This window comes from Taudactylus pleione, unplaced genomic scaffold (assembly GCF_031769625.1).
Source record: "Taudactylus pleione unplaced genomic scaffold, aTauple2 ptg000975l, whole genome shotgun sequence".
Lineage (NCBI taxonomy): Eukaryota > Metazoa > Chordata > Amphibia > Anura > Myobatrachidae > Taudactylus > Taudactylus pleione.
Genome location: NW_028285376.1, coordinates 446022 through 469869, shown reverse-complemented (window position 1 = coordinate 469869; position 23848 = coordinate 446022). Strand labels below are relative to the sequence as shown.

General features: G+C 44.9%; 1 protein-coding gene across 1 annotated transcript in view; it reads right to left on the bottom strand.

The window, feature by feature from the left end:
- KIF3A (kinesin family member 3A) overlaps positions 1–23848 on the bottom strand; it is a 39594-nt gene that overhangs the window by 5429 nt on the left and 10317 nt on the right. Inside the window, exons 3-9 of the mRNA XM_088460707.1 lie at positions 19245–19389; positions 18269–18353; positions 16264–16369; positions 13435–13574; positions 8246–8443; positions 7089–7263; positions 6842–6940 (exon numbers count right to left, since the gene is read on the bottom strand). Coding sequence (XP_088316833.1) covers positions 6842–6940; positions 7089–7263; positions 8246–8443; positions 13435–13574; positions 16264–16369; positions 18269–18353; positions 19245–19389 — 948 coding nt within the window. The remainder of the gene's footprint in view (positions 1–6841; positions 6941–7088; positions 7264–8245; positions 8444–13434; positions 13575–16263; positions 16370–18268; positions 18354–19244; positions 19390–23848) is intronic.

The window sequence follows — 23848 nt, the reverse complement described above, 5'->3', positions numbered from 1 at the left end:
CTGCATACGGGGGAGGCTTACTGGCACCACTATCCCCCTCTGTAAAAGACAATATAAATTTTTATATTATTTACCCCATGAACTCCGCACCCACCGGCCAGGAGTGCAAAGCATAGCCCTGGGTTTCAGTCCATGTCTGGGCTACCCAGGAGAGGGTGGATCCCAACCTCCCCTGGGATCCCCGGCCTTGGCCAACTAGTTTGGGGTGAAAATGCTTTGGCCAAGGGACTCAGTGAAGCGGTCCCCTGGCTGCGGCATTACACCCCAGCTAGCGGAGACTGGTGCTGGGTGTAAAAATATGGGGAACACGCCATTTTTTCCCCGGTATTTTTATAATCAGTGCTGGGGGCCAAGAGCCTGGTGCTGGTACATGAAATATGGGGGACCCCTACTTTTTTATCCCGTGTACTTTGTGAACCAGCGCCGGCTCAAAGAGCCCGGTGCTGGTTATGCTTGGGAGGGGGGACCCCACACAGTATTTTTTAATTTTAACACTTTCTTTGCTAAAAACAGGCACAAGCATACATGGATCACACGGATCTCTGTATGTTTGTGCAGAACACACTCCTCAGGAGGGGTCTATTCGTCCAAAACATAGCTTGCTTAATTTACACCTGTGATTATAATCATGATTCTTGGTAAATTCCAGTGTTGTGTTCCTGTCTATGGAAAGTACTTGTGAGTTTGGCCGATGGTGCATTTATTTCTATTTGTGTTTTGCAAAGAGAATCATGAAATCACACCTGTGTTTGCCTAAAGTACATTTCTGAGTTTTTAAACATCGGTCAAACACACCCATGACTGCAATCTCGGACCAACACAATTCTTAGTAAATTTACCCTATACTTGATGCCAGGCTGTAGGTGATGGCGATGGCATTACCATCCACATTCTTAACAGAATAAATACATGATTGATATTTTTTCTACCTCTGCAAGTTGGTAACTAATATTTCTCAAGTACCGTTTGTGACTCACAAAGCACCATGCGTTCCAGGGCATGGTCTGGAATGGTCTATATGAAAGGGTTACATACCAAGGCCCTGATTCAGACCCACTCGCGAGCGGCTGTCCGCTCGCAAGTGGGTCGATGCTCTGCACTGCGCATGCGCGAGACGCGACTAGCGAAGGACTTTCCTTCGCTCGTAGTGTCTGATCAAAGGGGGCGTGCTGTCGATGTTGATTGACAGCACGCCCCCTTTGGTGGGCGTGCCTGCCAGACGGAGGCGTTCCCAAGGGAACGCCTACCGTCAGAAGCCGGCCCCACTGACATCACTAGTGATGTCAGTGGGAGTGATTTTGGCTCTGATAGAGCCAAAATCACTCCTGGCCTTGCGGTTGAGAAACTCAACCGCAGGCTTCTGCTCGCAGTGGCGATGGTCGCAATGGTCAAGACCATCGCGACCATCATCCTGCACGCTCGTATATGCTGTGGGTGGTGACCCACAGCTATACGAGCGTCCAGGAGGACGTTCCATATTTATGGAGGTGGGCCCTGATTCAGAGCGAGCGCTCTGGTCAGAGCGTCCGGCTCTGAATCAGGGCCCTAGAGCAAACAATTTAGGGAAAGTTATCTGATAGCGACTACCCAATCAGTTCCGGGAACTCTGGAATAACCTATGACAGAATTGCAATCTTTCACAGTCTTGACATGGAAAAAAAATTATTGAAAGAGCCACTAAATATAGTGTGTGAACGGTTTTATTCAAAACAAACAAAAAAGGTATAAATAATATTGAAAACTGTAAATGTCAAAGTTTCAGGAGAATACTATAACTAATGCTGGCCATACACTCTGCAATTATCGGGACGATCCGCCCGATATCGGCGGATCGCCGCGATAATTGCAGTGTGTATGCGGGCGACCGAGGGTTAAATATTGCTCGGTCGGGCATGCTGGATTGTCCAGCATGCCCGTCCGATGCGATATTTACCCGGGAAACTGTCGGCCGCATCGGGCAGTGTATGCCCAGCGCGGCCGATAGACAGACATTTCCTGTGTTCCTTCCTACGGAAGGAACAGGGAAATGTCTCCTCCCCCGGGGGCGGAGCGCGGATGTCGGGCTATACACTGTGAGATTTCTCTCACAGTGTATGCCGCGGACATCTGCGGCTGGCAGCCAGCCAGATAAAATGTCCGTCGGTCTGACAGACATTTTATCTGGCAGTGTATGCCCAGCATAAGTATACTTGAGATAAACTTTTATCATGAAGATCAGCAGGTGGTAAAAGCAGAATGCTCAATCACATCATTAAGCTTACCACCCGCAGAGCAACAGGGTGGTTAGGATGTGTCAGCAATGTGGCCATACATAGGTTGTGGCAAAACTGCACAGATCCAACTGGGTATTAGGCTGAAAGAATATAAACTCTGTACTCTCCACCACGGGGCTAGCGGGCCGCCTCACTACTGTGTCCACTGCCTGACTCAATTGTCCACAATGTCAGATGGAATGCGGTGTAAAGGAATGTCATTTTGACTTGGTACAAAGCATCCACAAACACTGGGAAGGAAGGCATTAACAAGTAATTATATCTCTCAGCTAATGACGCTAGCTGGGTATAAGCTAATTTTTGGATTTGAACCTCCAACTTATAAAACAGAAATTCACTGCAGAGACCACATCCCCAGAGAACATGTCATAGGCTAATATAAGTAGTAGTATTACAATACATTTGAAAGAGATAGATAACACCATTCTATAAACATTTTAATTCTGTTCATATATATATATATATATATATATATATATATTATACACTTGTGACTGTTACAAGATGTATATGCTGTCTGGATCATATTGTATTTTAGATGTAGTGGCCTTTTAGATCATTCAATCAAATGCATTAATTTGAATAACACGGTTATTACATTTGAGCCAGGAAAAGTGACACAGAGCACAGTACAACACTGACATGGCGCAGAGCATATGTTCCTGTAAGGGGCAGCCAGGTAGGGGAGGAAGTTTTTGCAAAGATTCAGGGTGCAGTTTATTCCAAAGAACAGCATTCAAAAAAAGTTGGGATGTGAAAGAAAGGCATCACTGTACAGCATGCATTGGGGTTTCCAGTCATCCATATTGCCAGTAGCAGTGCAACATGGGGAGCAGAGAGCATGTTAAAGCGATAGATTGTCAAACAGCTCAGGAGCTGCCACTCACTAGGTAGTAAGTACTTATCCATTGGTCTCTCTATCACTGTGGTGTCTGAGTTGCTACTGCTGCTACTGCCTGGAAAATAAGAGATGGCCCCAGAAGACAGCATGGAAAACACATATCATGACAAGACAGAAAAGAACAATTGCACGCAGAGAACTGGAGGCGCTTATACATCCAGATGAAGTCAGCTAATTGGAATTGCAGCAGAGCTTGCTGTTGTCAGACTGAAACCTATTTTTGCGCACGCAACCATCGTCCATCTACAATATAGAGCACTGGCAGGTTCAGCTCAAACATATGGAGATATCAGATCTGGCCACACACGTGCTCCTGCATGGTAACCTCTGACAGAGATCTGGCTGCTTATAGGTCAGCTTTAGTGTTAGAGATTCTTTATTAGATATATTATCTTCTGACACACAGGCACGAATGTAACTGCCTGCAATTCGCGGGCACTGCAGCGATTTCAGTAATAACTGATAGATTTGAAGCAGCAATTAGTTTGAAGGAAAACCAATCTGGATTAGCGTTAAAAATAGTTGCAACTTTAAATCTTTTGGTTATATCACTGAAATTAGTTTAATCAATGTTCATAAATCACAGGTTATTACATTTGTGCCACAGTGTGGTCGCATTCTCTACCCATGTATATGGGCTCAGTCTCTGAAGGTGGACCTTTGTTAGGCAGTGTGTGCTAAACTTTCTGCTTTCAAACCCAAGTTTCTGAAAGTTATTGTGTTTGCACAGAATGTCCCTTATAAAAACTTTTCTGTGTGCAATTTGTATTCAGAATCCTTGTTACATTTGGGGTCAGGAGTGAGTCGTCCTCCTTCTGAGGGGTAGTTTGTCATCTAAGATTACATGCCAGCAATGTTAAGAAATTAAGTTAAAAAGGCAAAGAAAAATAATATACCACGAACACGTAATACAGGCGTAAGTACCATATCAACATGGTCACCGCAATTGTTACTGTACTGTATTTCTAAGATAAACAGGATTTTTTTATATTTAGCATCCGTTTTGAAGAAGCATGAGTTCACAGAAGAAATTAAATCCATTGTCATTTTTTAAATTAAAAGCCGTAAGAACCACACAGAAGACCAAGATACTAAATGAATGCTGGATACTTGGTGCTAAATACGCATGGCAGATCCTGCAACCTTCGTGTTCAATTAGGCCACACGTGTAGATGCCAAAATGGAAAAGTCCCACTCTGGCACACACGCTGGAATATCGCATACTGCAGTATACCCGGCCAGCTCAAGCGTCATACCCAAAATTATTCTATCCAACCACCACATACAACAACGGTGATTCTGAGGATGAAAGAAAAGCTGTGAAGTTTATCAAAGCAAGTTAATACAGGAAAATAGAAAAGTAACAGGCGCTAATGTATACCAGTGTCCAACTCACAATTAACATTGTGACAAGTGCAGCTCGCCTCAATGGGGTACTGACCCCCAAAAGTGACAAAGAAACCAGATAAAAGCAGGGAGGGAGGGCTGATGTTGGACAAATGAATTTACTGACATAAAATAACCAGCTAAAAATATAATAAATATGCAATAATACAACCCATGTAACCAGAACACTTGTAAAGGAATAAAGCTTATAATGAAATCTGTGTGCACACAGGCAATTGCAGGGTTAAAAGGGTACATATGCTTAAATAAAATACATCAGAAGCTCCTAAAAGTGATATTGTGCAGCCCCAAAGCAAGGTAGAAGTCTCTAGAGATAGATAATAGAAACCATAAACAGCCAATGTTCGTGCTGTATTCCTCTAATCAGCCAGTGTTAGTATAGATTCACCTTAACAGCAAACCAAGAGCAACAACCTCTGAGAAGCATTAGTAGTGCTGATGATAGAGGTATCCTCATTTGTGTATGACGGCTAAGGCAAAAGTCCCAACGTGGTGATGTTAAACACTGGAGCACCTTATATGAACTAAATGGCAGGGGCCTAAAGCAGAAAGGAGCAGACTGTTCTGTTCCAGCCGGAATACACAGCTCTAATAGGTACTGGCACTAAGTCACAGGAGAGCGCTGGCAGGTCGCTGTGGGAAACTCAGGTACAGCAGACAGTATTAGACTGGCTTATTTTATTTAAGCATATGCGCACGGCTTTCTTTATAAGGTTTAGTCATTTACCACTGTCCTGGATACATGATTTGTATTATTGCATATTTATTATATTTTTATTTGATTATTTTGTAGAAATGTATTTGTCCAACATCAGCGCTCCCCAATCTTTTCTTTCAAGTTGATAGAGTAATATAAGCACATAACTGGAAAGGATCTTAATGCAAAGTAACACAATAACAACTCTAATAGTAACAAATTGTACCATTTATGTCCCCACGGCTGAGGGTTTGGAGAATCAAAGCAGATGGAGAAAGTACAAGCATACAATAGTGCTGATCCAAATGACAAATGATATACAACACAATGGAAAGCACTAATGTCAGCTGAATGTACTGTATTACTTAGTAGGTAGTGGCCTGTTTATTAGACATCAGAGTAATCAGTCAGCTCTGATTATAGTACTAAATAGCAGATAAATAACAGTATCTAACAGTCATAGTTTACATAAACAAATGCATGCATTGTTCTTCCAAATAAAAGTGCCAATGCTATAATGAGAAGAGAAACGGATGGCTCTGTTCTCTGCATGGAAATGTGTGTGTGCTGCAAGAGGAAAACAGAGGTGGATGCAGTGCCTCGGACCATGTCACTGTGTGGTGGGGCAGCATGCAGGTGTAAGAGGGAACAAAAGGCGAGGTAGAGCAAGGAAAAGGGTAAGTAGCTACTTCTGCTGTCTCTGCTCATTGGGCCCAATTCAATATGGATCGCAGCTGTGTAATCGCACGCAATGAAGCTGCGAAAATATGCTAATGTCTGCCACCACTCAGCCAGCATAGAGACGCCCACTACTGCTTTCTCACACCTGTAATACATCACAATCCTGCGTATACATCGGTGACCTATAAGAAAAATGGGCCGTCAAGCACTATTACAGCAGGTCTGACCTGTCTCAGAAATCGCAAGTCTTGTTGCACGCAGTGAGTACTCAGGCTGCATAGGCAATCGCAGTGGCTAATTTATGCACATTCATGCAACGGCGTTCAAATGGACATGCAGGCCTGCGTTTCACAGTGCGTCCATAATAACAGTACTGTGCATATGCATGTGTAGTACACAATAATCGGCCGATCTGTGTACGCGGTTGCAATTGCGATCCATGCTGAATCAGACCTATTATCCGGAGTGGCCTGTGCTTCTAGTGCAATACAGAGAGACACATCCGGAGCAGATGAGAGCAGAGAGGCAGGGGAGCGAATACCTGTCTGGAGTGGGTAAGGAGGGACCCATCTGCTGTGTGAAGATACCTGTCAGAGCCAACAGGACCTTCCTTAATAAAGAAGCTCACTGTGTAGATGATCCTTTGGAAAGAACAATTTGAAGTGCTGGAGCTGTATTTCTATTTGGGATATATTGGGGTTCCTATGTACCATTGCTATGTGCACCAGAAGCCCTTTGGAGGTGGATTTATTTTTGAAGGTCGGTCAGAAACCTTTTACTATTTCTGTCACAGAAATCTATGAGCCACAGTTACTGCCCTACTATACAATGGCAAATAAGAACAGTTCAGAACACAAGGTTTTCTAATATTATAGATCTTACCTCGTCGTCTTTTCTTCTTTTCTCCATCCTCTCCAATTTCTCCATCTTCATCATCATCATCCTCTGAGCCGCTGTCATCCGAGCCAGAGATTTCCTCCCCTGCAGCAGATTGAGTGACAGTAAGTAACCCAGAAGCGACAGAATTCTGCGCTCTCACGGTTGGCGGAGTCTCATGACAGATGTAATTTAGCATCACCCAGAGAGCTGAGCGTTGTCCATCTCTCGTCTACTCTCACACAGTAATTACCTTCCTCCAGTTTCTTTTTAAGTTCTTCAATTTCTTTTTGAAACTGGCGCAAAAGGGCGTCTTTGGGATCTTCATTGATTCTGGCTTTATTCTTTATATTTTTAGCTCTATTTGCATATCGGAGAGTGCTGATTGTCTCATCGTAGTTGTAATCTGCTGGACCGATGTTCGCACACTGTAAGGCAAAAATAATGTTTTGTGCAAAAAATTATTTCCAGTAGTTGTGTTATTCATAACGTAATATTAAGTAGAGGTTACATGGACATTTTTTTCTCAGTAAATTAAAAAGGTTCAACAACATTATTAGTGGAGTCTTCTTACTTGAATGCTGTGTAGTGCAAATAAAAATGTCAAACATAGATTATTTTATATTTATTCATTAATATTTTACTGACTTTATGGGACAGATTAAATTGGCTGTAATAAGTGATTTTTGTTTTCCCCTCTACGGAGCATGTACACAAATAAGTTACATTATACTACCCTAACACACCATAAGCATCATCATCCGTGGCTCCAAAGCAACCTCTCACAGCTAATTAAATTGTCCCTATGTGCAAGAGCATGGAACTAAACCACAGTGAAGCAAGATTAAACACTGTACCCACACAATAAATATAGCAGTATTACTGCTGTCATTGCAAATAAAGCCTGACTTGACACATAGCGACATCTAGAGGCTAGTCTTGAAAAGGCAGCTCTCAAAACATTGAAACATAAATACTAGTTTACTAGCATGATATAAGAAAGCTTGGCAAATACAAACACGTATTGTGTTGTCACAAGTGATTAAATACTCGTAAATTACATACAATAGCAGTAAAGAGACATGGACACTGATAGTCACTATGACTTACATTTAAGTATTATGTCCTGCACCACATATGGGCAAACAACCACAGCAACAGTGGTGATGAGGTACAGCAACAGTGTCTCCTAAATACCACGTGGCACTTACATAAAGGTTTTCTAATAAAGAATCGAAATGTACCTAGGATTACTTTATATAGAGTTGTGGTAAAATATAAACCGCAAGACACTTGCAAATTCTTTGGAAAGAATATTTAACTTTATTTGTGCGTTTCATTAGTAAATGCATTGAAAAAACAGAGAAGACAGCCAGCGGTGTATTGGTGAGCTAGGAAGTTGATGCCTACCATCATCGTCTTGGAATTCCCACCCAACGAATCTTGCAACAACCTGGTTAGTTTGGAGTTCCTGTATGGCACGTGTGTGCTTTTTCCATCAACCAGAGCCGAGATGACATTACCCAGTGTGGAAAGCGACAGATTAATTTTAGTAGCTTCTTTCAGCCTTTGCCCAGTTGCTCCAGTCTTTCCTTGCCTTTCCGAGCCCTGAGGAGGTAAAGATTTGCTGTTTAGGTGACATGAATTCATACAATTGTTAGCATTTGATTACCAATGAGTTTTTGGTATGTGTACTATGTCCCAGCATGACAAAAAATATCTAAAGATAAACATATTACTTACATACACTCAAATAGAATGATTAAAGCCCCTCAAGTAATATGGCAGTTACTGAACAGGTTATAGTCAAACTGAAATAAGAAGACGATAGAAACCGCCATCAATGAAGCAGTAAGGGCTATGCTACTCAAAGAGTCACAAACCGCCTCCTGCTCCATATTATTTTACAGTAGTAGCATGCAGTCCCTGGCATGCCATTCACAGAGTGCCTCTTAAGTGAAGCAGAAGATTGCTATGCATATTAAGTGCATCAACACCTTTCATCCCAATGATAAACATATGACATGTACCATCTTCTCTCACCAAAGTTTTGTAATGATCGGAAAAGTGGTACATGTTGTACCAAAATGCTGTCACTGGTAATAATTATGTTACCATGTACTTATACTGTAGATAAACCACTCTCTCTAAGGGCCTGATTCTAAGATTTACGCTAATGCAATTGCAACTGTATTCACACACGGATCGCAGTTGCTCAAAGATGCCAATGCCTTCCTAAGCACAGCCAAACATAGAAATGCCCCCTGCTGCCTTCTCGTATACGTCCAACAGCGTAAACATCGATAACATTGATGCACATCGGGCTGACCAGCTGCATACACTGCATCTCTCCTGACACGCAAGGAGCTCTTACGCTGCGAAGGAGATCGCAATGGCTAATTTATGCACGCCAATGAAATGCCATTCAAAAACGGCCCGACACGCCTGCATTTGTCTAGCCACACCCCCCTCATTACCACTCCCAAACGCTGACAACCTGTCACTCACTTTGTGAATAGATCCTATGTGCGGGCATAACTGCAAAACAATCGCTGTGAGTGCACAGTGCGGCTTTCGCCCATGCACAATGACAAACAATCGCTCAAACTGCGTAAACATAGCCTTTCCGAATATCTCTGAATCAGGTCCTAAGCCCAAAGGGGCAGTTCTAGATAACTGATCACTACAGGCTGTATGTACTATTTTTTAAAAAGTAGTCTAGCCCGCAAAATAATAATAAAACTGTACTGTGAGGCGAATAATCAGTACCAAAGCAAACAGGAAAGAAAAGTACAATTAGAAAAGCATTACATAAAAACGCAAAAGCTAAATATAGATACTCAAATGTATGTACAGTATCTCCTAAATAATTCTAAAATAAATGTATTCTTAAAAAAATTGAATTTGTGATATTTATGGAGGTATTTGCACTGTTTTATGAATTACACTGTGTTACTTTCATGCATTAGTACAATTTAGTAAGGGTAAACATAGTGTATCCACATAAACATGTTCACAAAAGCACTTAATTAAGGGGGTGGGGGTTACTTTTTGATGATCTTATACCACAGGTTCTCAGACTCGTTCTTCAGGACCCCAAACAGTGCATGTTTTCCAGGTCTCCTCACAGAATCACAAGTGAAATAATTAGCTCCACCTGTGGATCTTTTAAAATGCGTCAGTAAGCAATGACTACACCTGTGCACCTGCTGGGTGATCTGGAAAACATGACCTGTGTGGGGTACTAAGGACCAAGTTTGAGAACCTCTGTCTTAAACGATTTACTAAAACAGTAGTAAATTTGGCCACCAGACCCACAATTTTAAATAACTATGGGCCTGATTACACATTAGCTTAGACACACGCAATGGATTGTTGCGCTCTGCGCATGCATCGCAGTGCGCGAACCAGTCACAGTGACTACGCAGACCCATCACGGGGTGATTGACAGGAAGTGCCGTTTGTGTCTGGTGGTGAGGGGGGGGGGGGGGGGGCTAAGTCGGCAAAATGCAGGCGTCCCAGTGCGTTTCAACGGCGTTGCAGGGGAGTGCATAAATTAGCCACTGCGATACCATACACAGCCTGAGGCTTTGTAACGTGCGCTGAAATAAGGAATTCCTGAGTGAGGTCTGACCTACCTTAACTGTGCGTGAGGCTGCGATGGTACGTAATTGTGGCGATGTTTTCGCAGTCTTCTTAAACATTACGGATGTGCACGTTGGTGAAGTGGGCGTATACTAATAAAGGGATTCCAGCATATGCTGGGTCACCTAGGGCCGCCCCCTACACTTACCCGCTCCAGGCGCAGTTGTCTGCCCAGTCTGCTGTGCTGCTGGCTCCCACTGTGCAGGACTGAGATGGGACAGACCGATGCTGATTATTATATAGCATCCTAAAATTCTATATTGTGGATGTTACAGAATCTGACAAGGCAGAGGGAAGTAATAAACCGCAAACCTGATTGTAGCTGAATATAAATATGTTATGTCCTTTGCAGATATGGCAACAACAGCGTCCTCAATTGTATTTATTTTCTTATAACACTTTATACCAGTTGTGGTAGTGATAGCATAGACAGTGGTCAGTACTGGTTCATGGATTTTAAGTAAATAAAGTTGCTGGCTTGAGTCAAGAGACTGCACAGTTAGGTGGAGGGGTGATCAGCTAGAATGACAAATGAGTTGTAAGGACAGCTGGGAGGCTGAATGAAAGTCTATTGGAGCAAGAGAGGGCATTCCTGAGTCTAGGAGCAGCACTGGAGAGGGTGGGAAATGGTGATCAGGGAGGAAGCGGAGATGTAGGGAGGAGAGGGAGGAGTGGAATAGGGGAGCCAGTTGGGTGACTGGCAGGGAGAGACAAAAGACGACAATGAGGCAGACATCAGAGTTGAGGATTAGAGCTGGGGAGGGGTGAGGCTGGGGTAACGATGGCCAGACAGGAGAAGATTACAGTAATAAAGGAAGGAAGTTAGGAGGGCATGAAAGAGTTATAGTAGCTTAGTGAGTAAGGGCCTGATTCTGGAAGCATTGCAGGGGTGGAAGCGGAATGTTTGAGAAAGAGACTGTATGTGGGGGGATAAGGAAAGGGCAGCGTCAAGGCTGATACACAGACATCTGACTTGTGGAACAGAGAGGAAGAGGGTGGGAGTAGAAGGGCTTTGGCTGAGGGAAAAGATGATGAGTTCAGTTGTAGAAATATTTCATACATGAGATGAGATGGCTGACAGACAGGAGGTGACCCAGGAGGGGACAGAGGGACTAATGGAATAGACTTATCACTCCCCAAAATCAAACCAACCGTCAGCTACATAGAAATCAGCACTGACAAGATATACGTTACCACAGGGGCATTTGTACCACAGATAATACATGTCCAGACGTTTTATCAGCATCTGATGCAAGTGATCCTTTACCCAGTTCCCTAACTGTACTCTCATAATTACACATCAGATATAATCTACACAATAATATCTTCCACCTCAGGACTGTAATATTACAGTTATATGATCAGTCATGTAAATCCAGACAAAGGGCTCGATTCAGAGATGGATGCAAAGGCGATTAAGCGCACAATCGAGCGACTGTTTGCCATTGCGCATGCGTATAAGCCACACTGAGTGTGCGCAGTGATCGCACTGCTATCACTGACGCCCATAACAATCCATCGCAGAGTGAGCGACAAGTTGTCAGCGTTAGGGGTGGTGCTGGGGAGGGGTTTGAGAAACGTAGGCATGTCTGTCCATTTACATGCCAATGCATGGGCGTGCATAAATTAGCCACTGCGAGTGCATACGCATGTCTAATGAGCTCCCAAGGCTGCGGCGGGTCAGACCTTCCGCAAGGCCAAGATGCCTGTCAATGTGTATCAATGTTACCGATAATTACACTGGTATGCGTTGTCGCACGCAGGTAAGAAGGCAGTAGTGGGCGTCTTTATGCTTGGGCGATCATTGCTAACATTAGCATATTTCCCCTGCTGCGTTGCGTACGAAATCACAGCTGCGATCGCATTAGTGTCAGTCTCTGAATCAGGCCGAAAGTACAAAAGCTGCAATCAGTTCATAGCGTTCCCGCTAGGCTGTTTTAGCGGGGCGCGGCGCCCTGCCCTCCTTCTGGAGGGCAAAAAGCACCCTGCCCTCACAGCCTGCGGGTGCCCGCGGGTGGAGAAACATGCGGTCTCCCGGTCACCGCCGGAGAATAGACGCCGGGCGCATGCGCCCGGCATCTATTCTCCCTTTCTGCAGCGCTTGGGGGCTGCCCGGCATGTCCGTAAGCGCCGGGCACGCCCCCAAGTATGACGAAAAGGGGACGTGTCTTATAGACACGCCCCTTTTCATGACCACGCCCCCTTTTCGGGCGCGCGCATAACATTACCCTCTCTAGCTCCGGCGCCCTGCCTGCCGCCGGAGCTAGAGTTAACACTAAGTTCACATGCACGTTCTAATCTGCAAGTGTGCAGCAATGTGTGCATTAATGTGTCCAGGTGTACATGGCTGATCTGGGGAACCTATGGAAGACGTGTGAGGAAAATAAATGGTGTTGTTATTACTGATCTGTAGTAATTACTTCTCTCAATCCATATACACCCTAGACAGTTCTTCCTTCAGATCTAAAACGTGGCCAAGTTATATGAACCTATATCTCAGGAAAATACATTGATCAAGTTATCTGATTAAGGGGGAGATGAAACAAAGCTTGGAGAGATATATAGTGGAGAGAGATAAAGTACCAACCAAGCAGCTCCTGTCATTTTGTAAACACAGCCTGGTAGGAGCTGATTGGTTGGCACTTGATCTCTCTCCAAGGCTTAGAACATCTCCCTTTAAATGATTCATAGGAAAAATATATTGGAGTCTATTAAATCCATAAAATAAAGAGATTAACCAGACATAACATGTGGCCATATTTTAGTCCACCCATGGATGCATACCCGTGTGGCATACAGTATTTTCCTGTATTCACTCCATCATGATGGCTCGGCTATGCTCTGCATCAGGGAGGTTTGCAGTGTAACATGTTGCAAATGTGAGATATTCATTCTATTAGTTACAATGCATATACAGTAAGTGTGAGTATCTGAATGAAAAGATATTTTCATACCGCAAGGTCTACAAGGTGCAGCTTCCCCATTCGCACGTGAATGTTCCCGTCAGCCCCTTTCTCACTGCACTCTATGGTGATGGTGAAGATGGCATGAGAGCGAGAGCTGTGCTCATTCATGTTTGTGGCACCAACAGAACCTGAGGACAGGGAAAGATAATGCACAATGATTCAGAATATACTGTTACATATAGTGATGTACCAATTTCTTTTATTATTTTAAGGACTTGAGGGTTTATTTATGAAGCGTCGAGTTGTGAAACCTGACACTTCTGTTCGCTGTTATGCCTGATTTTTAAAAGGGCAACCCATTTACTAGCAAAACACAGCCAGCAAAATGATTGCCCTATTAAATATTGGTCATAAACGCAATAAAAAGTGCTGGGTTTAACAAACAGACGCTTCATAAAACAACCCATCAGTCTTCTGAGGATGGTAAAAATATGAATTCTGTACAGTACATCTCCAGGTAAGATAATTTATAATGCAAAGTACAAATATTAAATGAAATAATAAATAAATAACTAGAAACACAGCATTTGCTCCAAAATAAAAATGGAACCGGCTTCTTTTCAGATGCAAACGGTCTCCTTATTTTCAATCTAAAGCTGGGTACACATTATACAATTATCGGGCCTGTCAGCCAATTATTGTATGATCGGCCCGATAATTGTATAGTACAGTATGTATGCAGATCCAATGCGGTAGAATTAGTCGATAAACTGCTTCAAAAGCTTCTACAAACGGTCAGACCGGATGGTCGCATCTTATAAACTGCACGCCCTATCCGACCGATCCTGTTCAAGAGGTCAAAAGAAAGTGCACACTGTGTACGTTGCACCCGTCACATAGCATGTACCTAGCTTAACAAAATACAATATAAGTTGTCTGTGATATTCTTAGAGTCCGGGTATTAATTTAAATATAATTCTGGATTCTTCATGATGAACAGTGGTTGTGCCTGGAGATATCTGCATAGGAGGACCTCATTCAGAGCCGCTAGCAAAATGCGAGCGCTCGCTCTGAATGAGGGCGGTCACTTCCTTTTTATGGTCAAGACCATCGCGACCATCGGGGCTTGCGACAAGACCCTTGGGGTAGGGTCTCGTCTGTCGCAAGCCCCAGTGAGCTTTCGGCTCTAACAGAGCCGGAAGCTCACCACTGACATCACGAGTGATGTCAGTGGGGCCACCCCCAAACGGCAGGGAACGCCTCCGTTTGGCCAGCCACCCCCTCACCCCTCCTACAAAACGGTGCGAGCTGTCGAGCCCGGAGCGAGAGAATTTCTCTCTTGTGCACGCACAGTGCGGCCTCTGCGCGTGCGCAGGGCCTCAACATCGACCTGCTTGCAAGCGGGTCTGGATGAGGCCGAGAGGTCCAAGATTATATACAGTACCTGCCATACAGTCTACTTTCCTCTCAGCTCTTGATGACCAGAACTGGAGAGCAAGGGGTTCCCTTCTTCCAAATATATCACTTGTTTGCTATACACACTGTTTCCCCTATACAGGGTATTTGTACAATTTAAACCTCTTTGTTAAAAAAAGCTCAGAGTCATCAGGTGTTGATCACACCCTGAGCTTATAGCGCAGAATAAGGAAGTCAGGGCCTGATTCAGAGCCGGACGCTCTGAACGAGCGCCCGCTCTGAGTCAGGGCGTTTTGGTTTTTTTTGCAGCGTCCTCCTGGACGCTCGCATAGCTGTGGGTTACCACCCACAGCTTATGCGAGCGTCCATGATGATGGTCGCGATGGTCAAGACCATTGCGACATCGGGCTGTTTGCGACGAGACCCTGCGGTAGGGTCTCGGTGACCACAAGCCCTGGAGTGATTTTGGCTCTATCAGAGCCAAAATCACTCCCACTGACATCACTAGTGATGTTAGTGGGGCCGGACCCAGACGGTAGGCGTTCCCATGGGAACGCCTCCGTCTGGCAGCCACGCCCCGGCACGCCCACCAAAGGGGGCGTGCTGCTGTCACTCAACATCGACAGCACCCCCCCTTTGGTGCGAGACCCGGAGCTACAGCTTGGCTGTCGCTATCTGGGTCTCGCGCATGCGCACGACGGAGCTCCCTCCATCGTGCGCATGCGCACTAGGGCACCATCGACCCGCTTGCGAGTGCTCAGCGCTCGCGAGAGGGTCTGAATCAGGCCCTCAGTCCAGTCCTCAGCCATACAGCAGCTGGAGGAACCCTATTGCAGTAAGTTTCTACATTCAATGGGGGCGATTCAATTGTTTTGTGGGCTGCAATAATTAATGGGAGCCCAGTGTTGCAATTCAAATGTTCTGGGCACCCATTAATTACTGCGGTCATCGTCGCCTATTAAACCGGGTTTAGCGGTGTAAAACGGCTAAACCTGTTTAAAGTCCATGTTTGGGCGCCCTAACCACGGGTTTATCGCACATTTTTACTCGCACCTTCCTGAGGGCGAATCGCCCCCATTAAGTTTATTTCTATCACAGCAGTTGATACTGAGCTTTAGTCAGATTTTTATCTGGTCCCGAATCCTGTCACCATCTTTATATTTTTTACATAAAATAATGCATGGCCTTTAACCTACAGTATAATAAATCTTATTATCAGCTTGTATTCATGGGGGCTGTCCATATATATTTCATGCTCAATTAGGTCTTCCCCAGTTTTCCCATCATGTAAGGCTGGGTGGGGAAAGGGGCCAGCAACAGTCCATGGATTGGGGCATGATAAATAAAAATTAATGTTCATCATACTGCAGGGACAAAATGACTGCAGACTGTCAGCCCAGAAATATATCCACTATGAGACCTCGTGTTGAGGGGACAGTTACACGAAGCTCAGTGACTTACGATTTTTGTGTCCCAGTGTCATGATCCGATCCATATCATCAGCATTGTTTACAACATATCCAGACAGATCCTTAATGTAAACTCCCACATCAGGTCTCTCTTTAACCTACAGTATAATAAATCTTATTAGTGGCTTGTAAATGTCTATAAGCAACAATATTAAATGAGGGCAATCTAGTAATGGAACAAAAATACCATTCTCATTATTAGCATTTTATCTCACATCTGTACATATCATAATGTTAGCACTCTGCATTACTTGGATTTTCAGTTTTATGCCATTTGACAGGGAAAAAAAAAAAACAACTGTATTTTAGTGAGGTGCGCTTACATGTAGATGCACAATTAAGATCTTCTAATTCCTTTCAGCTAAAAAGTTGGTAAGAACAGCAAAGGCCGTGACATTACCAAAATCTGGTCTATCTGGGATATATGCCTGCACTATGATTATTATTTATTTATTACCAGTTATTTATATAGCGCACGCATATTCTGCAGTGCTTTTACAGAGAATATCTTACCATTCATATCAGTCCGTGGCCCAGTGGAGCTTATATTCCCTACCACATGCTCACGCGCTATGGTCAATTTTGTGGGGAGCCAATTAACCTACCAGTATATTTTTGGAGTGTGGGAGGAAACCGGAGTACCTGGAGGAAACCCACGCAAGCACAGGTAGGGTCATGGTGGGAATCGAACCCATGACCTCAGTGCTGTGAGGCAGTATCGCTAACCATTACACCGTCTGTGCTGCCTCAATGCTTAGCGTTTGGCAAGCTTCCTTATAAATATGATCATTCACTCATTATTTGCAATAGCAAAATTTCTTAGAGATGATTGATACGATTGCTACTGTTATGCTGGGTACACACTGGCCGACATATCAGCCATTCAATTGAACGCCCGATATATCATGTGCCCGTCAGCCAGTGTGTACAGACTATATGTCTGTGAACGACATTGTTCACAGACATATCACGTCGGCTGTGCAGTACCCGCAGATATATCTGCTCATCGTGCTGTGTGTCAGCCGACCAGTGTGTATGAACAACCATCATCTGCAGATATATCTCGTGTACCAACCTTTAGGTTGCTTTAACATGTTAATTAGCTTGTTTTGTAGTTAACTTTTATTGAAACTTCTTAAAAAAAAAAAAAAAAAAAAAAGTGATGTTTTAAGGAACCATTTTCAAAACACCCACATTGGGTCTTGGTGTTATTCTCTTTGTTACAGACTTCAAAAGATATATTTTCAATTGGAGATTTACTTATGTTCCTATTGGAAATTACCAGATTTTCATGTTACAATATATTGGTGCACAAGTGCCATCTAGTGGCCTCTATCAATAATGAGATAAACAAGACTGAAGTTTTAATCGATGCCAATCTAACACACTTTTCACAATTTCAGAACAAGACATTGAGGCACCTGGTCCTGTACATATCCTTTAATCAGGGCAGTAGGGAGAGGAATGTAAGTGGTGCCGGTGCCCATGTGGCAGGGTCCTAGGAGAAGCATCGTCGCTGCCCCTGCAGATGACTAGCAGGGTTCCTAGAACGGCACTCTGCGGCTAGTAGTGTAGTATCCCGTGACAGCACGTGTTCAGGGAGAGTACAGGGCACTGGTGAGAACTGCTGCATCGCTGTTGTTAATGACAATGGCAGGATGTAATCACCAGTACAAATGAGTGTTTGTTAAACTTAATTCAGTCTAGTTACCAATAAGAAAAAATGGTCTATTTTTCCCTCAGGGTTTTAATTCAAGCGGCTTTACAATTTGCTAAGTGTTATGGAAACCACAGTCACATAACATACGACATAGTGAGTAGAGAAGCTTTGAAATATTTAAACCAGGCAGATCTAACTGTAATTCCAAAGTCCCTCAAATGCCACCACATGTAATGTAAAATGTTCTTCAAATTCACCCCAGCCACCTCCATACAATTCATACTAACAACACAAGTCAGAGATTTTGTACTGTAAATTCAGGTCTTCTATTCCTCACCTCTAGTCTCTGTGTTTGATCTTTTCCAAGTAAATCCCGAACTTCTTCATTATAAATTTCTAAGTAGGACACTCTGACCAGAAACCTAGAACACACAAGAACATCCAACTAGAACAATGGGCAACACATGCAGTACAGACATATAGACGTGTGACCACATACCTCTTAGGAAGCCCCAACCCACTCAGTGCAGTCCCTGCACTGACTGTTATCACAGAGATTGGTGTCGGCCGTGTCCCTGAGGGTTCAGAAGTGCAGTAGTGACGTTGGCGGGCGTTCCAATCCAGCGCCACCAAGTCATTGGCCAGCCCCCAGGCAGAGGGAGGTGAGCCATCTGTATCAGGGTGCGTGGCTATGAGGGAGGGCATGGCTGTCATGTACACTCCCCATAAAGATCCTGCACACGTCTAGGACTACAGATCAGTGTAGTTGACACACTGTAGAATATTCACTGGATAAACTGAATTAAGAACCATGAAACCCCATAACTCAAATTCCCCCCTCCATTACACACATCGGAAACGCATCTCACTCGCATGCCCTGATGGAATTGGAGAGAAAAGCAGAGCCTGTGACATTATTGGTCCTGCCCTTGTAAATGTATTTCAAAAATACACATCATTTGCCATATATTAATGTGAAAATGTAGCTGGATTTCCCACTTAAGATAACCAGCAAAATAATATTGCAATGCAGTGTTATAATATACAGTTAGATCCAGTCACAACGTAAAACTACTATATCATTCCAATAAACCACCTTCACTGACTTCCATATAAATGTAATCAGCAGGCTCCTCTGTATAAAATAATCTCTGCAATAAAAGAACATATTATATTACATATGGGAACATTTGAGCTGGACCTAGTTGGTGAAACCTGAAATTAGCCATATGGCATTAGGCACTGAGGGGATATTATGGTTGGGTCTTGTTTTCTGAGGAAAGAGAACAGACCAGCCACAATGGCATCCTCACCGCGTATCTCCTTCTGCTTTAGCAATATGTCCAAAAACATGAGCAAATGAATTGGGGATGATCCCTCTGAGCTCGGGAACGGCTCTGACACCCTCCATCGTAAATGTTTTGCCTGTACCAGTTTGTCCATATGCGAATATAGTACCTAGAAAACAAGGTAGGAGAAATAACAAGGGAACAGTTATTACAATTGACTGCAAAATATGAGTGGGACCCACATTTGAATTATATTCAAGACTGCGCAGAACCAGTACTGAACTTCTACTTGTGGGATGCACTAATCCTGGCTATGCAGTAAGCTAGTATTTTCTTCAGCCTTCAACAGCAGTAATGTCAGGGGGAGTAAGATTAGGGCACTGGTACTAACTAATCAGAGACATAGGGTAGCAAACCTGATAAAGAGGACAAGTGGTGGTGTTTCCCATAGCATCCAATCAGCTTTTAGCTAGCATGTATCAAAATCAAATGCATTCTATAAAATGATAGCTAGGAGCTGATGGATTGGGGATGAGGTCATAATACCAACAGTCGGGATGACAGTAAGTACTAGGGTTAGGCATTAGGGGGAGAGTTAGGGTTAGGCACTAAGGGGGGGGTAATGTTTAGGGTGGGGGAGGTTAGGTTTAGGCACTATGGGGGAGGTTAGGGTTAGGTTACTGACCGACAGGTGTCAGTATCCTAACCATATTGGGATGCCAGCATCGGGATTCTGCCCACCGGCATCCCAAACCCAACACGATGGGACAACTTCACTGGTCTTATTTAGAAGTTTTCATACATTTCCACCATAGTGCTGAAGTAACTGACTAGACAAGCATCTGTAAACTAGCTGGCTTTGACACTGCTCATTTGAAACATCAAATTCTCCAGGTTTCAAATTAATTAGGTGTTCATCAATAGCCATAATCCAATGGTCGGGGGAACCGGGGTAAATTACCCCACATGGGGTAAAAATTAAATTCCTGGGGGTAATGGCTGGGCATGCATATGAATCATTCGATGCATGTCCGGCTGTCTGTCCATTACCCCCGGCTGTGCCACAGGGAGGCTGTAAGCCGGACGCCCGCTGAGATGTTATTACCAGCGGGCGCCCGGCTCCTTCCCTGCAGCGTCGCGTTAGCCGGAGGCTGAAGTTCTCTTCTGAACTCCAGCTTCTGCCTCTCTCCATGCGCACTATGGGAGAGACGTCATGACGTCTCTCCCATAGTTCCGAGGAGCGGCCGGGCGGACAGGACGGCGGAGGATGCAGGAGCGGGGATTAAGGTAAGTGTTCGAAGTCCATTGCGTCCACAGGGAGACAATGGGGTTTAGGTGGGACCTTGGAGGACCGGACACCAACAACAAAGCTTTTCAATCCCAGGATGCTCCGGTCCCTACCCCTATACCCCGCCCACAGTCTGAGGGCAACTCAGTTTTGTTGACAAGCCAGAGGCAGGAGCAGGACAGGAGAGAAGGAAAACTGGCACACTGAAGTATCACACTCTCACACAGAGAAGGAAACAAGTGACCAAGAGAAGAAACCCATAGAAGCTCTGGACTTCGAAGAAAGTTAACCAAGGTAAGTTTTACCATAACTCTCCTTTTCTTCTTCAGGGTCCATAGGGCTCCACAGGGAGACAATTGGGGATGTCCCAAAGCAGTTGTTCAAGGACGGGAATGCTCCTGAGCTGATAGGATGCTTCCTATCAAAGGCAAAAAATCTAAGAAAAGGTGTGGACAGACGAACAGGTGGCTGCCCTGCATAGCTGTTCAGCTGAGGCGCCACGCCGGGCTGCCCACGAGGGACCTAGAGCGAGTAGAATAAGCAGATACTGTAGCTGGCACAGAAAGGCCAGACTTTGAGCCTGTGAGATAGTCATGAGAATCCATCTGGCGAATCCATCTGGCCAGAGTCTGTTTGTTAGCTGGCCATCCCTTCTTGTAGAATCCATATAGGACGAAGAGGAAGTCCGGATTTCCTAATGGAAGTAGTACGGTCCACATAGATCTTTAGACCACGGACCACATCCAAAGAGGCCTCACCTTCCGAGAGGTTTGGTGATTGAAAGGCCGGAACCACAATTTCTTAAATTTAGATGGAAACGAGAGACCACCTTGGGAAGGAAGCCCGGGCATGTTCTAAGACACGCCCTGTCCCAATAAAAGATTAAAAAGGGGGAGCAACATGAAAGGTCCCCTAAAGCAGATATCCTACGGGCAGATGCTATAGCCAGAAGAAACAGAGTCTTCGCAGTGAGCCACTTGACATCCACTGATTCCAGGGGTCCGAATGGAAGTTCTTGAAGTGCTTGGAGCACCACTGCCAAATCCCATGGAGCCACAGGAGGGACATAGGGAGGCTGTATGCGGAGAACACCTTGCAGGAAGGTGTGAACATCTGGTAGAGGAGCCAGTCTGCGCTGGAATCAGATGCATAAAGCAGAGACCTGCACTTTCAGAGATGCTAGGCAGAGGCCTAGATCCAATCCAGTCTGAAGAATTCTAGACACCTTAAAAACTTGGGGGATCATAGTTTCTTGGAGCACACCATTGGAAATATGTATGCCTTAATCAGTGATAAATCCTGGCTGAGGCCGGTTTACGGGCCCTGAGCATTGGTCTGGACCACAGAGCTGGAAAATCCCTTAGCCGTTAGTTATATCTCAAGACCCAAGCTGTTAAAGACAGCTGGGCCAGGTCCGGATGTAGTAATGGACGCTGAAACAACAGATCTACCCATAGAGGAAGTTGAAGAGAAACGTCTATGGAGAGTCTCTGAAGATTGGAGTAGCAATGGCGTCTGGGCCAAGTAGGAGCTATTAACAGGACTGTGCCCCCTTCCTACTTGAACTTCTGAAGAATTTGAGGAAGCAGGGATATTGGGGGAAAGAGGTATGCCAAATGGAAGGTCCATTTCACCGACAATGCATCCACGAAGGCTGCGTCGGGGTCCATTGTCCTGCTTCCATATACTGGAAGTTTGTTGTTGTGTCTGGAGGCTATGAGATCCACATCCGGCAGACGCCATTTGTCCACCAGGAGCTGAAAGACTTCTGGATGTAGAGACTACTCTCCTGCATGCACGTTGTGGCGGCAGAGGAAATCTGCTTCCCAATTGAGAACTCCCAGGATGAACACCGCGGCGATGGTGTTCGGTCCACATGTGAATGTGGGACACTTCTGCCATTGCTGTCAGACACAGAGTGCCTCCTTGGTGATTGAGGTAGGCCACTGCAGTGGCGTTGTCGGACTGTACTTGTACTGGCCTGCCACTGCGCCCCACCCCTCGGAGGCTCTCTCTAAATGGAATGTCTGTAGCCACCAGGCTAGAGACAGGCGAACCATCGGGGGAGGAGGCCCATAGTCTGGGATCGAAGTAGATGGGGTAGGCCGTTCCACCTGGAGAGGATCAGGTGTTGTAGGGGCCTGGAGTGAAACTGAGCAAACTCCACCATGTCGTAGGTGGACACCATTGATCCCAATGTCTGCATTGCAGTGTGAATTGACACTCTACGACTGCGAAGCAGTCTGCGCACTCGGTGTTGTATTAAGGAGATCTTGTCTGTGGTTAGAAAGATTCTCTGAACCCAAGAGTCCAAAAGGGCTCCTAAAAGGTACCATTCTTTGAGATGGTGTCAGGGAAGACTTTTTCCAGTTGATCAGCCACCCGTGCGTTTGAAGGAAGGCAATTGTTATCTGCAGATGGCGAGCTGGCCAACAGCAAGAGGTCTTCTAATTATGGGAGTAGTCTGATCCCTTGACGACGAAGGGAGGCTGCCATAATTTTGGTGGACCTGAGGGCAGAGGGGCCGTTGAGAGGCCAAACAGTAGGGCCTGAAATTGGTAATGCTGCTGTAGGATAGCAAACAGGAGATATTGTTGATGAGAAGGCGCTATAGGTACATGTAGGTAAGCATCCTGAATGTCCAGAGACACCATAAAATCCCCAGGCTCCATAGCCAGGATAATTGAGCGGAGGGTTTCCATATGAAACATGGGCACCCTGATAAACTTGTTCAGAGATTTGAGGTTGAGGATAGGCCGATGTAACCCGTTGGGCTTCTGAACCAAGAAAAGGGTTGAATAATAGCCCTTGCCTCGTTGTGAGGAGGGGACCGGAATAATTACTGCTGAATTCAGTAAAAACTGAATGGTTTTTGGAGCATTAGGGCCTTTGCTTGAGTCCGATGGAGGCCCTGTGCAAAAGAACTGCTGGGGATTGCCTTAGGAAGGATAAAGCATATCCGTGGGAGACCACTTCTTTTACCCAGGTGTCTGATGTGATCTGACACAAAAAAAGTGGGCAAACTGAAGTAGTCAGCCTCCCACCCTGGGTGCCCCCATGGAGAGGCCTACAGCATGACGGAGCGTCAGGCTGTAGGATTGTCCTTTAGACTTGGCAGGTGCACGTCTAGCAGCCCAGGCTTGTTTGGCCCTAGGCTTGGAGGCCTTGGCTGATGACTGCTGCTGTGGAAAGGACTGACCCTTAGCTTTTCCTTGAGGGCGGAATGACGACGTACAAGGCTTTGTAATATATGTAGAGGGCAGGAGCGCCGTCTGGGAAACTGCCAAAGTAGTCACAATTTTATCTAATTCTGGACCAAATAGGATAGCTCCAGAATAAG